This window comes from Ictalurus furcatus, chromosome 9, assembly GCF_023375685.1.
Source record: "Ictalurus furcatus strain D&B chromosome 9, Billie_1.0, whole genome shotgun sequence".
Classification (NCBI taxonomy): domain Eukaryota; kingdom Metazoa; phylum Chordata; class Actinopteri; order Siluriformes; family Ictaluridae; genus Ictalurus; species Ictalurus furcatus.
This window is the reverse complement of record NC_071263.1, coordinates 11453366-11470078: the sequence shown is the minus strand read 5'-3', so window position 1 is coordinate 11470078 and position 16713 is coordinate 11453366. Positions and strand designations below refer to the sequence as shown.

Below are 16713 nucleotides of genomic sequence, written 5' to 3'. Positions count from 1 at the left end.
AATAATGGAGGACGCACACTAATTTGTTCAACGTAAAGAAATGTAGTTCTGCATGCAGTGGCACAATTTTAAATTGAATAAAATTCCTTTAATAGGTTAAACAGAAATCTAACATTTCTATTATCTACATGATTTTCAAAATATTTTACAGAACAGTTATACAAAATGAGATACCATTGGAGGATACCTCATGACTGGGAAAATTTTTTTAATAGTATCTCCTTCTTTTTGAAGAAGAGCATTCACATATATCAAATCTCAGGGGGGAAAAAAAAAAACATTTCAAGACACAGCTAATGTCTAAAAAGTGTACAATATGCACACTTAGAAGACAACTAAAAAGCAGTCATGTCTCTTTGTGGACAGGTAACATACACAGACAGAAAGATTAGACTCTTTGGGCTCTGGAGAAAGAATACCTCGGGCTGTGGATGAAGGTCCAGAAACGCACGTCTTTAAAAGAAGACACCTTCTGGTAGTAAAGAAAGTTTCAGTCCAGTTTGTACCATAAGAAGTGTCCTAAGGGCTACTCGGGTGTCAGTCCATCAGTTAAATACTCATTCTGATACAACATCAGTAGATATTCTCTCTTACAAAAAAATCTTCTACAAACAACACGCAAAGGGTGTTTTTAAAGCGTTGAATGCAGCTGTCCTTATTGAAACGTCTTTCTAGATAGTCCATTCACTGGTTGTTCTTAGCTTTAGCATGTGTCAAAATGTGAGACTTTAGGTTGGTGGACTGAGCAAATTTCTTATTGCAGCCGTCAAAGGGGCACACGTAGGGTCTGTCTCCAGTGTGAATACGCACATGCGTGCGCAAGTTAAAGTCCAGCGAGAAACGCTTTCCGCAGCCCTCAAATGTGCACTGAAAAGAAAAACAAAAGACTTTCTTGATGTTTTCTATTAGAACAAAAATGCTACATTCTTAAGAGGACTATTTTTAGTTTCTTAAAGATGTGACGCCCAATCCCACTTCTGGCGTGTCCCCGTAATGCACTATTTACAGGGTTTTTTTTGGTAAGTCGCCAGATTTATCTCAACGGATGAACAGGCTACAATAATCAAAATTAGGTGCACTAGAGAAAGAAAGGCAATTTATGGAATACAAATGTCCTGAAAAAATACATTATATTAATTCATGGTTTATATTGCCTTTAAACAAATGGATTTTGTATGGCTCTCATACAATGACATTCGCTCGTGTATATACATCTCAAACCAAAAACTCACCTGGAAAGGCTTTTCGCCAGTATGAACCAACTGATGTCGCTTGAGTTTGGAACTTTCGACAAACGCTTTTCCGCATTCGGCGCACACGTGGACACGCGGTCCATGTGTATGCAAATGCTTCCTCATTGCAGAGTTGTCTCTGAACATTTTTGAGCAACCCTGGAAATTAGTGCAAAGAAAAGAAGAAAAAGAAAGAAAGAAAGAAAGAAAAAAAAAAACACCCATCAAACTCCAAATCAATGGCCTAAAAATGACGTTAAATGCCCATACATGGAAAATGGCATGTTGTTCACTGAAACAAACTACTTAGATCACATCTTGTGTAAAACTGCTACTTTATACTCATATATACAAAAATAAAGGATATCCCTAAAGAAATCAACTGAAGTAATTGTGATTGATACATAAGACTTAATAGGATGAGGAATAACCAATTGTGTATAATTCTGTACAAGACAGCCATACAAGTTCCTTACTTTGTGGGGGCAGGCTATTGTTCTTGGGGAATCATCTTCCTTCATTTTTCGTGGTTTCATCCTGTTACATTAAAAGTAATATACAATGTTTAAAGTATTAAGCTACACACTATGTAATAAAACTTGTATTCCTGTGGTATTCACAGAATAAAACACTTTGCAATGCTCTAATATATTTATTATCAATATAAACCTGCCATTCAAATTATAGCCAGCACTACGGTCGGAAAATGAAACGATACCTTCTGACCAATCACATTTAAGAATTCAACCAATGTTGAATAACAATCACTTTTGAATCATTCAGTGTCCAAACATTATAGCGTAAAAACCCAACACAAAATGTACTACACCGTATTTTCATCTGTATACCTGTTGTGTATTTTTAAAAAAATATATATATATATATATGGACTTCTTTTAATGATTCTACTACAAAACTTCTCAAAATACCACTTCAGAAAGCGTTTCAGCATAGACTTCAAATCGTCACCTAGCAAACTCTGCCAGTTGTTTGGGGTCGGACAGGTCAATGCCTGGGATTCCACCAGGTGGCAGCTTCTTTCCTGTCATGTATTCAGAGTAGTCTGGAGGGGAGTTCTCCCCGATGATCTGCTCCTCGACTACTGTCTCATGATCAATGTCCTTCTTGTCATCTGCCAGAGCCAAAGGACAGCATTAGAAGGAACAAACAAAAGACCACGTATAAGCACTGTAAACTGCTCGTCACTGCTTTGAGTGAGACCAAAGTCCAAACAAATTCAGAGATCAGGTCATGAGTGCCGTTTCATCAGGCTATGAGGAGACATGGATTAAACACGACACTGTCGCCTCTACCATCATATCACTAATGCAATTAAAATGGTGACTGAAACTCGGCTAAAACTTACAGGTGTGTACACGTAGGGCTGGGCGATATGACAAAATGATTGTATCACGATACTTGAGGACATTTCTACAATACACAATGTGCATCATGATATATAATTTAGCTGACAAACTGTCCACAAAACAGTAGTAATTTTTTTTTTAAATTAACTGACTTTAACAATACTTTTATTTAATGCATACAAAGAAAGATGTTTTTAAATTGTCCAAATCAACAGCATCCATTCAGTACCATTTAATTTGTAATTATTAAAAACATAAAAAATACATCACCATACCAACGATATCTCAGAAAAGTGTATTGCGTAATCATTTATCACGATATCGCTATTATAATCAATATATCACCCAGCCCGATGTACAGGTAATGTAGATTTCATACAGACTCATACTCAAACAGCAACAATGACAAATACAGCTTCCGGATTAGCAAATTTACCAGGGGAGGACCCATATTTTAGTCCTAATTAGTAGTAGTAAAACATTACAAAATAGTAATAAATAAATAAATAATAGAAAGAAAGAAAGAAAGAAAAAAGTCTTTCTGCTTTCAAAAGGTTTCAGGTGTCAAGAATCTAAGTGCAGCCTAATTACTCGACATAATCCTAGTTCTAACCCATAAAAAATATATAATATTAATAATAATAATACGTTTGCAAAGGACTGAATGTTCTCACGTATACGACGTTCATAACTAGCTATCTATAGTAGGCGCATAACGGCAATAATTCCCACTTTAATTATGATGAAACATTAAGTAATCTAGCACGTGTCTGTACAATCGTAAATAAGCGAAGAAACATAACCAAAATCGTCTTTTGACAATTGTTTTTAAGGTCACTCCCCTTCTCCAGGAGGACCGCGGTTTTGTGGCACTGTCACCCGTATTCCGCTTCGTTCTCTGTGACTGGTTACAGCATCAGGCTGTAATCACGCTGCCCAATAAACAGCTCGCTTGACTCCACGACGAGCCAGTCACGTAGCGCGAGGCGGGATTTGTGTGACTACGGGTAGCAAAAAAAACAAACAGGTTAACTGTGAAGAGAACCCGTTGAGCTGAAGTGCGCCACTGAGGCCTTCTTCCAGCCTGCAGCAGGGCGCCTATCGCCGTTCGCCGCCATCTTTCTCCGGCTACAGAAACGCCATTTTCGGGCGGCCATAATGGTCTGGACGAATATGGCGGCGCCCATCAACACTTAAAACATGGCTTCCCATCAAAACAAAAACATTTCAAGCCGGTACTATACCCTAAAGTCTGTATTTGTGGCTGTAAATAACGCCTCACGGCAAGATGTTTAACTCGCTCGCCTACTGTGTGTTGAACAGCTCAGGGCCCACACGAGGCCCTCTTTTCAAACCAAGAACAATGCAACTAGCCAACTTTCAAAACATAAAACTTACCCGACGCCCACATAGTAACAGAAAATTCCCCTTCCAGCGTTTTTATCTGCACTTGCTTCTGCTCCCATTTCCGTCCGCTCGCCTCTGTAGCGCCTAAAAAGCCTTTTTTAACCACTTTCTTGCCGCTTCCTTTCTTCAGGCGCCCCGTGTTTTTCCCAGACACAGTCACCAGAGTCTGCTCGATAAACTCTTCCTCCGCGGCTGGAACAGGGACTGGGATCAGAATTTGGTCCTCAAACCCGTCGTTTGTGTGAAGTTCTGAGTCGTCGCATCCCACCACCTCCTCCCGGGTCTGGACTAAGATCACCTCTTGGTGGTGGATGTGATTCGGGTCGTCAGAGACCAGCGGCTGCAGCGCGATCATGGACTGATGATGGTCGTCGTCGTCTTCGTCGTCTTCCCCGACCACCGTGGTCTCGATGGTCTCCACCTCGATTTCATGGAGCTCCACGATCTCCGCCGGCATCTCCGAACCATCCGTTTCTATGTACAATGTCTCGCCAGACGCCATTCTGGATTGTTTTTAGTCCAAACGGAACCAAGTAAGAGTCGAGTATCTTTACACTCTTCCACACTGTCTCTCCGTCACCTCCTACTAACACCCCCTCCCTTACAATACTAACAACACAGACTACTCGGGTGGCCAGATTGCACATAGGCCCTCCAGTTTTGACACTTTGATCAGCTCAAACTGGTATTTAGAGCCAAACATGAAAAGTATATGAAAGTACGTAAAATATGTACACAATTTACTAATGAATAAAGATTACTATTATTTAAACTGTAGCTCTGTTAATAAAAATGCTTCAAATGCTATTGAGCTTTATATAATGGAATATTTTGTGTATGGGCCCATTCTGCAGTGAAATTCATGTCTAATTTATATATGATTTAATAGCTCATTTTTGATAAATATAAAAAAATCTAAGAGGTGTGCATTATAGCTGACACGTAGATGAACACTTTACAGTTGCTTATATGACTGTAAGTAATTCCCTTCAAATGCTATTTAAATTAGAAACGTGTTTAACAACGTCGTATGTAACTTTAGAGACGGTCCCTTAATTTCCGCAAATCCGCGAATATCGAACGTCCAACGTCAAACCAACTTTATTCGAGTTTGCCAAGCTAGGTCATCTCAGCATTATGCTGAGCCTTATATTTATAAAATCACTTAGTTGTCCTTAGCCCAAATGTAGTGAAAAGGAACGAAATGCTGTGCAACTTTCCTCACTTTCACTTGCATTTATAACAGTCTGTCCTCGGCGGGAGGATATGCAAGTGAACGTGACGTTAATGGTCAAAAACTGGAAATGACGTTAGCCCAGCCTACTTCGTGGGTGTGCAAATATCAAAGGTTAATTGACGTGCTTAAGAACAAACCAAGCCATGATATAATGCTTTCTATACTAAACTAAGCTTACCTACTATTTAGTTATCTAGTTACTTACTGTCTGAAAAAAGGTCGTATGTTCTGCTGCACTTTTCTACGCTTGGCTGCTGTCTCCATTTCTTACAGACTGAGCTGCTAAAATACATCAACAAACTTGCGGTGAGTATGGGCGCAACCAAGTGTACCATGGGGGGCACACACCTATTTTCCTTAACAAACGGAAATATATTTAAAAGGAATAGACATAAATAAATAGAATAGATGAAAAAAAGACAGAACCGTTGGCAGGGTTCATTAAAGGGGGACATATAGAAAATATTTTCTACTGTATATTGAGGGGACAGATTGGTATTCCTCAACATTGGGGGGACATTGACGTATAAAGAATTTTCAAAGTGTGTGTATATATATATATATATATATATATATATATATATATATATATATATATAGTGTGTGTGTGTGTGTGTGTATTAATTTACCTTACATTTTAGTGAATTAGAACATTTTTGGGCATTTCTGTGCATCCACTGAAAACCAATGATCAAATTATATATATAAATATTAGGCAGCATGAGCATGGTGGTGAAGTGCCTCACAGCTCCAGGATCCCTAGTTTGACCATTAGCTCGGGTTACTGTCTGTGTGCACTTTCGTAGGTTTTCCCTGTGTCTGTGTGGGTTTCCTCCAGGTTCTTCAGTTTCCTCACACATCCCTGAACAATTGCATGACTATGTGTGCATATCATCCAGGGTATATTCCTGGGCTAGGTTTTGGATCCACCAGTTACTGAAGATGAATAAATTAAACGAGTAATAAATGGGTTAATAAATATTATTTTTATTATATAAAATCGTTTACAATAAATAAACAATTCAACGATCCGAAATAAACCATAATAAATAAATAAATAAAAGTAAATAAATCAAAGTTAAAAAAAAAAAAAAAAAAAACAGGGGTGAACAAATCCTATCTGGCAACATTGTAAGCCAAACTATAGTTAGTGATTCATACTGATCCACTTTCTTCCTTTGGTTTGTGAGAACAATTTTCGTAACCGAAATTTGTTTCCAGGAATTATAAGACTGTTAAAAATAAACACTGGAATAGAGGGAACAAACAAACCATACAGTGAATAAGGTAAAGAAAAGTTTGAAATAGAAAAAAATAACAATTTCACTGTTGCTATGGAGCCCACTGCTAAAAGATAGTTATATTTCCCCCTCAGAGTGTTCACTGCTCAGGTTACCTCAAGAAAACGGTTTGAGGTAAATTTATGTAACGTTTAGTAGTTAATGGGACCATTAACTCATAGGCTACAGATAAAGTGATGACTGAAATTCTATTAAGAGTCCAAAAACAAAGAATTCACTTTAACAAAACATAATATTTTACGAATTGTGGGAAATTATCAATATATCGTCAGTACATATGGGGTAAAATTTCCACTTGTCACTGAGGAGCCACTGAACACATTATAAATAAAAATCCACTATAGTGATAGATGTATTAATTATAGTGTAATATAGTGTATGCTTATAAAATTATGAAATTAAAGTATTAATATTAATGTGTTTTTCTTAGCACAATATTTAGTTATAGGCAGGTAGCTAGCTTGCTAATAAGAACAGTATTACATTGACTAGTAAGCTATTAATTAGACTAATATTACTTGCAACCTTTATAAGTGCTAATAAAATGTTTAATGGCCCATTGATAGCCCACATGTCCTACTTTATTTGTCCCACATATATCGCTGTCAATTCATCTGAATCTGGCTGCCAGAACACACAAGATATTATTTCAGCAATATGCGATGAAAATTTAAAGGAAAGGTCCATCTTGAAACACACTAAATCTGTTGAAATACTTATATTGATGTTCTCAGCAGTTAAACTGTCAACTGGTGCTGCGTTTTCTTTATTCCAGTGAGAAGTTTGTGGTCGTGTGGCATGCTGAAGTTACAGATGGACATTACAAGAGCGGTTAAAATGGAGGTTTAATACGCAGAAATATATAGGTAAAACATACAGTGAAAGGAGCCCAAGAGCTTCCTAAGGCAAATAAATGAAATGTTTTTTTTGTTTTTTTTTAACCTGACCTCAACCCAACTGAGCATGCTTTTCACTTACTGAAGATAAAACTGAAGGCAGAAAGACCCACAAACAAGCAGCAACTGAAGGCAGCTGCAGTAGAGGCCTGGAAAAGCATCTCAAGGGAGGAAACTCAGCATTTGGTAAAATACTTGGATTTGCATCCAAGTATTAAAAATAATCCTTATTTTTTATAATTATGTTAGTTTGTCCAATTACCTTTGAGCCAGTGAAAATGGAGGGACTCTGTAAAAAAAAAAAAAAAAAAAAAAAACATTGTAATTGCTAAACGGTTAATGCAAGTGGTTTTTTTGTTAAAATCTTTGAATTAAATCTGAAATTCTACACTTCAATCACATCTTGATGGCTTCATTTCAAATCCATTGTGTTGGTGTACAGAGGCAAAACCGCGGAAATTGCTTCACTGTCCAAATACTTATGGCCCGGAGTGTATTTGGCTCAATTTACTCAAGTATTTACTCGCTGCAGCTCGGAGACCTCCAATTGGGAGGTACTTACACCACAAATGGGCGGTGTTTAGGCGAAAATCCAAGGCAAATCCCAAATCGCGCCGAGTGCAAAGATGCGCGGAGATAAATGATGACAGGAAGTAGAGACACTAGTGAAAAACACCGATTTAAAATTTAATATTAACACTTTTTCTTGTAGTTTTAATTTCTTACAGCTTTGTCGTTATTGTATGCATGTCCAGTGCCATTCTATTTGAAGACTGAAATTTATATAATAATTGTCTAATATTAAATATTAATTTTAAAATTCAACAGCATCAAGATGGAAACAAACTTAAAGCGAGACATAACTGCACTCGGTGAGGTGAATGTGTAATAACATTATAACCAACAATTTTTTTTATTGCTTAAGGATTTTGTTTTAAGGTGAACTATTCCTTCACAACAAAATCTACTACATAATATGTACAAGTTACTCAGAAATAAAAAGATTTTACATATATTTACAGTCCATACTGATAAAAGTGCCATGCATTTTCTCTGCATATATAATGACATTAATCATTTGCACAGCTGGATTGCATGCATGACAAAGTGCACACTCCTGGGGTAAAATGCTTCGGTGTAAATGCCCTGGAGCTCGCCTGGTCTGCCCTTACCAGCGTAACCTGGTGCATACACAGCAAGCACATTGTAAAACGGATAAAAACAAAGTCATTTAACAAATAAAAAACACTTCCTTTTGTTGATTCTACATAATCTGAGAATTCAGTGTCAATATTTATCATTTTAAAACTGCAAGTTCACCTGTTTAACTCCGTCAAGCCGCCACATTGCCTCTGGGGGAAAAACCCGACTGCTTAATTTACATACAGACACGACAGTAACCAATCAAAGCCCTCTGGAGGTTTGTACCGCCCACTTGGAGCTCAAGTCCCACCTATTTGGAGCTGACCCCTCCCATTTGGCGTTGGCTCCGACCTCCGTTTATACCTTTCTCAATTTACTTGACTTCACCCGAATGTAATATGGCGCCATCCAGTGGTCGTACTGTGAAATGCTTTCATAATCAGTCTGAAAGTACCGGAGTAAAAAAAAAAGTACACCACAAGCTTTCAGTTAAATTTGATACGGTCGTTACGAAACACGAGAATGACGGGCTTGATTAAGTGTAACTCCTTTCCCCTGTTTAGCCTGTTTTCTGAAGTTCAACAGGTCCAGTGTTTTGATGCCTTAGGCAACCTCGCCTGTTTTTGACAAAGCCATGAGCATTATATAGTTTGTATAGTCACTCTCGGTCACACCTTTCCAGTCTTATCAGCGAGGGCGTGTCCCAAACGAGCGCACTCCGACAGGAATCACCTGAGCTCACTTCGCCACTACAGGAGGAGGAAAATGGGCAAAGCAGGTGAACGTGTGGACTTTGAATGGGTTTACGACGAGCAGCCGCACACATGGAGACGAAAAGAAATTTTAGGTAGGTCCCCCTTTTTTAAAATCACTGCAGATTAGTCATTCTGAATTTGTAACATTTCTAATAAACAAATTAAAAAAAAATAAAAGGTTGGGAGTTATATCTGGGGCATGTGTTTCGGGTTTCTCATCGCTGGTTTAAATCAGCGTGCTTGATTTATTTGGTTTAAGATCCGTCTGGTTTTTTTTCTTTCTTTCTTGGGGGTCCTGTCCGGCCATATATGTGCCACTAGACACACAGTTACTTCCGGTCACACAGGTGCTCCAAACTTTACCTCATGCATATTGTATGCTGTATAAACCCCGTGTTTAGGATCACAACAACACAAGTAGAGGGCTCTGTACAAACTCGATGAGCTCAGAACGATTTCTAGACAACCTACTGATTAGTACTTCCTTCCTGCTGAAGGTTTAGGTCAACGTGTATAAAAACATATATATATTTCTGGCTATTATTTTTGAACCCTTTCAGAAATGCTTGCTGCATTCTACCCTGTTGAAAGACCTGTTTTAGGTTTTATTGGAGTACACTTTCCAAATTAGACTAAGTAGGTTTTTTTTCTTTCTTTCACACTAGCACACTAAATAGCTCGTTCAGCAACTAGCACGTCATTCAGAGGTGAGGATATTAAAAAGGGAAATGGATTATTTGATACCCTAAATTTTGAATTGAAGTTGTGAGGTTGAATTGACTTTGCAGTAAAGTACAGGAGATGGATTTGCAAAGCACAGATCCACCTTTTGCTTATTCAGTTATTGTGTTCCCCGTAGATAAATATCATAAACTGTTAAACAGTAACCTCTACTATGCTGGTCTTTTTTCAGTTCACTTGCTCCCTATTCCCATTGTCTTTACCCAGTCTCGTGGAAACAGAGAGATGCAGCGTGAATGACCAGGCTGATTTATTTTCTGTAAACTGACTCCAAACAAATTACACTATAACAAGTGGAACAATCGCTGAGTGGCCCAGGTGTGTCTGGTGGTTGTTAGGCTTCGCTTGGAAACAGAACACACTTGAATACTGTGGTGGTCCTCTCTCTCACTCACGCACACACATACACAGAGAGACAGACACAGACGGCTTTAATGTCTGAAGGTCAACAGAGCAGAACTCCCTTCAGGATTGATGAAATGCCACTATACTGGACTGGTATACTTATTCAGCTAGTAATTCAGTCTACGGATATATAAATATGTGTACAATGAATTACCAGTTTATTAAGTGTCTAGTATGTCTACATGAACACTGCTGATTTTTTTTTTTTGTCATACAATATGTAATCCTGGCATTGTAGTGATTGTAAGTATTATGTAAGAATGAATTGCATTTGTGTATAATGAAAAATTCAGTTTTATACTCGTGATGTTTTCGCTTCACTTAACCTCCGTTGTGAACTGACACCTTTTGGCTGTTCAAATATTTATAAAGCTGTATTTTATCATCCCTTCACACACCGAATGGGAACCCAGGAGTCAAAATGGCTAGTGTTTTTAAGTGACACTCAGGGTGTGTTAGACGTGTTTCCACCACAATCATTTACACCTTAGCAAAGACTCTAATGCTCATTGAGCTGATTCATGGTGCTTGAAGGTCATGCACAATGCTGAAATGCCGTTTCAAGAGAACTGTTTTTCCTGTCAGAATCGGGTACCCCTCGTAGCTCTTTTCATGGAGGAATTTGGGAAATTTTCTGCCGATCAGATGTGTAGTCATGAGATTTAGTCACACACAGGAATTATGATGAAATGGATATAAGTGCTGACTTAACATGTGACCAACATAGCTGTGTTAATCATTCATGTGCTCAGTAAAAATGTATCAGGATGAATGATGAAGAGAAAGCTGTTATGTTTATGCTATTGTTTAAAAGAATTTTATTAGGAAATTTTAAGAAATACTTGCTCTGTGATTTTCTTAGCTAGAAACAACAACGAAGATGTCAGACACGTTGTATTTGCATACATTTGGTCAGCCACCTTGTTATTGGAGAACTTGTTACACAAACTGGCAGTGAAAATAAATATATATATATATATATATATATATATATATATATATATATATATATATATATATATATATATATATATATATATATATATATAAAATACACACATTAATCTTTGTACAAGAGTCTTTACTCTTTATTGTTTGTAAAAAAAAAAATAAAAAAAAAAGAGGATGTAACTATAGTATATTTTATGTTGTTGTGAAGTCCAACCTACATTTTTTGCACAACCGAACACCAAAAGGATGAGATCGACTGGAGTAATCTAGTTAGAAATTGAACAGGCAGATGATAATGGACAGAAATACATTTTACTCTGTATTTTGAAAAAAGTCACTGGTGAGGTAACCATCCAATCATAAACTGTGCCTAACCCTGAAACTGGGACAACTTAACAACCCTACTTGCTAATCAGTAGCCTCATTACATTGTAAATGATTTGGAGTTAACTGAGTCCTACTAATTTGCAAAGTAATGCTTTGTGTAAACCACGTAGGTCTGGTTGTGGTCAGTGAACTGTTGCCAAAACTAAATTTAATGTATCTGTGTTTTTCATGTGTTAAAAATGAAAGGATCCAGATATCCTTTACTGTTGTATAATAAAACAAAACACAATCAGACTTGCATTCCCCCCAAGAATGAACAATATAACCATTAGACACTTTTAACAAAGTAGTTAATTCAAATAATACTAGTTTGCCTATTTGTGACCTTAAGCTACCCAAGGGGTTTGGAATTTATTCAAATCGAACCATTGTAGCCCAGATGGCACTGTTTTTGTTTTTGTTTGTTTAAAGCTGCTGCTAGTTACAGTAGTATTGTTGGAACTATTCCCTTAAAAAAGAAAGTTATTTGGGGTTTCCTATGGGGAATGTAAATCAGAGAAGGCTCCGCTGATCTATAAACACACATGGTACAGAAAGTAAACTGAAATCTTCAGTTTGCATACAGACTGCATGCAAATGGTAAGTGTTACAGCAAGTGCTAAGTGTTAGTACACATGGTAAGTGTAAGGTCTGGTTTTCTAGATGCAGAGTTTATGTTTATTTTATGTCATAGACCAAAATAATTGAGTGTGTTTCTAAAGTGTCTACCATGAGTACCATTTGAGCAGCAGTCACAGAAGCAAAAAGTGTGCTAATTAAAAAAAAAAGTCACATGAGCAAAAGGGTGCTAATTAAAAAAATAGGCAAAACATCAGGAGGCCTTCCTGCCCCACAGGGAGCGCATTAACCACTGTATGACTCCCTGTGTACCTTGTTGCATTTCCATGTAGTTTCTAGGTTACCTGCACCTGCAGGAAAAAAATGAAAGCAGGATTAAAGTAAAATTCAAGTAAATGATTTTGACTTCCTACTCTCTCTCTCTATAGCAAAGTATCCACAGATCAAGAGTTTGATGGGTCCCGACCCCCAGCTGAAGTGGGTTGTGTCTGGAATGGTACTTACTCAACTCGTGGCATGTTACCTGATCCATGAGTTGTCTTGGAAGTGGGTGTTTTTCTGGGCATATGCCTTTGGTGGCTGTGTAAACCATTCCTTGACCCTGGCCATCCATGATATCTCTCACAACATCGCATTTGGGAACAAGCAGGTGCGCTGGAACCGGTGGTTCGCCATGTTCGCCAATCTGCCCATCGGCCTACCTTACTCGGCCTCCTTCAAGAAATACCACATCGACCACCACCGCTACCTTGGAGGGGATGGCCTGGACGTGGACATCCCTACAGACCTGGAAGGCTGGTTCTTCTGCACACCTGCAAGGAAGATGCTCTGGCTCTTCCTCCAGCCCTTATTCTATGCACTGCGGCCACTGGTGGTGAACCCAAAACCTGTGACCAGACTGGAGATGATGAATGCAGTCATGCAGTTCGCAGCAGACATACTTCTCTATTATATCTGGGGACTCAAACCAATTGTGTACCTTATCTCTGGGTCCATATTGTGCATGGGTCTGCATCCCATCTCTGGACACTTCATTGCTGAGCATTACATGTTCCTGAAGGGCCATGAGACCTACTCGTACTACGGCGCTCTCAACTTAATCACTTTCAATGTGGGATACCATATGGAGCATCATGATTTCCCCAGCATCCCTGGTAGTAAGTTACCTGAGGTGAGTGTCCATTTATATGCACTGTTCTCAACATTGTGTGTGTGTGTGTGTGTGTGTGAGAATTAAATGAGGGTGTCACCATGTGGCTTGAGTTTTAGAAATAAGGAAAGAAGGTAACTCCAGAACAAGACTGAACAGCATCACCACCAACAACAATAAAAAGCACATTAGCCACATAAAGACAAATATGTTCCTGGTTCAGCAACTTGTTAAGGTCTTAACTGCAATTAAATCGAGTGGCTCCACTACATAATGTGTTTATCTGACACAAGCTTTTAAAGCTCACATGTATATTTTGATACCACATCCATGGTATTATTTCTGTTAATATTAAAGTAATCAATCAGTAAATCCCCCCCCACCCCAAAAAAAAAAACCCCGAAATGTTTTGTTTGCTAGTTTTGTTTATGTAAACTGGAATGTTTGGGATTATCAGGATACTTACTCATTGGGTGAGTGACACACTGTAGAAAAGCATGGTTTGATTGATTTGATGGCAAATACAGTATGTAAATGAAGGCGAACACAACCGACACAGACTCTTCTGAAGCTTGATTCGCAGTTGCATTCCCTAAGCAACAGTTGAAATCTTTTCTCCTTTCATTAACAGGTGAAGAAAATAGCAGCAGAGTATTATGATTCACTACCGCAGCACACTTCCTGGATACAGGTTCTCTGGGACTTTGTGTTTGACGACAGCATTGGCCCCTATGCCAGAATCAAACGAGAATACAAGCTGGCCAAACAGGAATAAGTTGTACTGTGCGTGCATTTTTCTCACAGAGCCGCTATTTAAACAGAAAAGAAGAAAAGCTGGACAGGCCTGCTGAACCGGTAGAAACACGTGTTTAAACCTTTTTCAGTTACAACTACAGCAGGGGAGTGGATCTAGAGTACATATGAACTGGATGGTCAATTCCATTGAGTTGTGTTTTCAACTAATGTTTGGTAGAAGCAATGGATGCTGAGATGAAATATATATATATTTTTTTGTGCTAACCAGCCACAAAAATGTCTTTTCATCAATGAGAAAGCATACTGTCCTTGTGACAAGCAGAATATTTTATGAGGCTGTCATTCTAAAGCTATTGTGATCTGTGATTAATCACAAATTTGAATAATAGTATGAGTCATGAACTGTAAGTGACCGTGTGAGTCACCCTGGATACTTTACAATACAATGGCTAAATTAAAACAAGCATTCCTTAAGCAGTTGAAGCAAAGTCTATAACGTGTTGTGTTTTTATTAACATCTGTGGGATTCTAAGTTTTAAAAAATGCTGTTCGTAATGGTCCGTAAAGCAAGCATCCACATGTTATGTGAAATAGCTTATTCAGGGCAATACTAAATAAAAACTAAATGCAATTTTTATGAGCCCTTATTATTATTATTATTATTATTATTATTATTAGTAGTAGTAGTAGTAGTAGTATTATTATTACTATTATTATTTTTATTTATTAACATTTAGCAGATTCTGCAAGGCGTATGTAAACTTATGAGCTGTAGGTAATTTACCGTGTTGATATTTCTGTAAAGCTGCTTTGAGACAATGTCTGTTGTAAAAAGTGCTATACAAATAAAATTGAATTGAATTGAATTGAATTGAATTGAATTGAATCGAATAGGTAATGGGGTTTAGTGCCAGCATGTAATTTGTAAATGTAAATCAGAATGTTGATGGATCTTTTTGTAAGCTCATTGGTCCTTCAGTTAAGTAATATGTGTATTTGCAAACAGAAAAAAAAACACCAAGAAGTGCTTGGTGAAGTTTGAGATTATAATATAATTGTTGCCTTTTATTTATTTATTTATTTATTTATTTATTTATTTATTTTAAAAACAACAACATATTTGGACAAGGAAACATTTGATCATCTTTGAAAGAGTGCCTATTAATAAAGGTGATTTTGTATCACATGACATTTTGTAGTCAATTTTAAATTAACAAAAAACAGATCAGTTACATGGAAAAGTACACCCCTACATTTATCACACTTTCAAATCCATAAAATTAGAATCAGGTGTTGAAGATTGGGTGCCAGTGATCAGAACCTGCTTAGGGAGTGTAGGGGGGTATACCAGAAAACGAGGTGAACTTACCTTTACATAAACCCTGAACTCTCGGTTGATTAACCAAAACCTTGCTTAAGCCGGGCGCACACTGCGATTGTTAATAGTCCTTTGTGACTGTACGAACACAATCTCTGCTGTAAGCCACGTCACACTGTAGGAGCTCGGCTGTCATTAATGTCAGACAAGACGTGATGCAAGAAGACTCGTACGGAGTCGGAGAAGCCACACTACAGGACTGTGCCTCATATTTTCTGACACATAAACGTGAATTAAGTGAGAAATATATTACTATTGTTTTATTACTATTTGTACCTCAAATAAAAATTTATTAATAAGTATTATTCAGTGCAATAGTAATATTACAAAATAGCAAAGGTTTTTTTAATATATATATTTTCTTCTTTACAAAAATTTCTGTACATTTTACAACACTACTTGCACTGTAAAACCAGATAAGTTCATTTAACTGAAAAAATTTGAGGAAACGAATTACCTCAAAATTTTTAAGTTGATAAATCAATTTCTTTAAGCCAAATACACTTAAATATAACAAGTTTGAGTAAAATTTTTGTTATATTTAAGTGTATTTGGCTTAAAGAAATTGATTTATCAATGTAAAAATTTTTAGGTAATTAGTTTCCTCAATTTTTTTTCAGTTAAATGAACTTATCTGGTTTTACAGTGGGTTACATTACCCTGGCATTAAATTACAAAAAAACAACAACAACCTTGTAAACACTGCTGCGAGGGGGTTTATAATACAGCTGCTGAGGGAGTGAGGGTAAATTCGGCATCTTTTTCTCTTCTGATAGCACACCCTGCCACAGTTGAAAGTGATTATTGTGTTCAGGCATTGTTTATTTGCTAGACCAAATATCATTAGTAATTTGTACTGTGACAGAGGTACAAAATGAAGATGCTGGGAGGCCCACAGACATATAACATATAATGCATTCCCTTTATATATATATATATATATATAAGATGTGTTATTATTAAAACTTTGTCATTGTCCACTTAAAGATTATTGCTGGGGATTCATATACAGAGGATGGTACATCTACCACCACACAGAATCTTGACAG

The 16713-nt window shown here is 37.3% G+C and overlaps 2 protein-coding genes across 5 annotated transcripts; one reads left to right on the top strand and one right to left on the bottom strand.

Annotated features, from left to right (window-relative positions):
* yy1a (YY1 transcription factor a) lies at positions 1–4508 on the bottom strand. The gene is made up of 5 exons (XM_053633796.1): positions 3998–4508; positions 2202–2364; positions 1709–1769; positions 1233–1391; positions 1–867 (listed from the first exon to the last, which is right to left on the bottom strand). Exons 1-5 carry the CDS (start codon positions 4506–4508, stop codon positions 685–687), a joined length of 1077 nt encoding a protein of 358 aa, XP_053489771.1. The 3' UTR covers positions 1–684.
* On the top strand, positions 4417–15137 carry degs2 (delta(4)-desaturase, sphingolipid 2). 4 transcript variants are annotated; one of them, XM_053633798.1, is made up of 7 exons: positions 4919–5354; positions 5517–5549; positions 7320–7410; positions 7528–7626; positions 9266–9430; positions 12809–13551; positions 14162–15137. In XM_053633798.1, exons 5-7 carry the CDS (start codon positions 9349–9351, stop codon positions 14303–14305), a joined length of 969 nt encoding a protein of 322 aa, XP_053489773.1. In that variant the 5' UTR covers positions 4919–5354; positions 5517–5549; positions 7320–7410; positions 7528–7626; positions 9266–9348; the 3' UTR covers positions 14306–15137. The 4 variants fall into 4 exon arrangements, with proteins under 4 accessions (XP_053489774.1, XP_053489773.1, XP_053489772.1 ...); XM_053633797.1 differs by having other exon boundaries at positions 5462–5549; XM_053633799.1 differs by lacking the exons at positions 4919–5354; positions 5517–5549 and adding an exon at positions 4417–4539.
* Positions 15138–16713: the final 1576 nt, after the last annotated feature.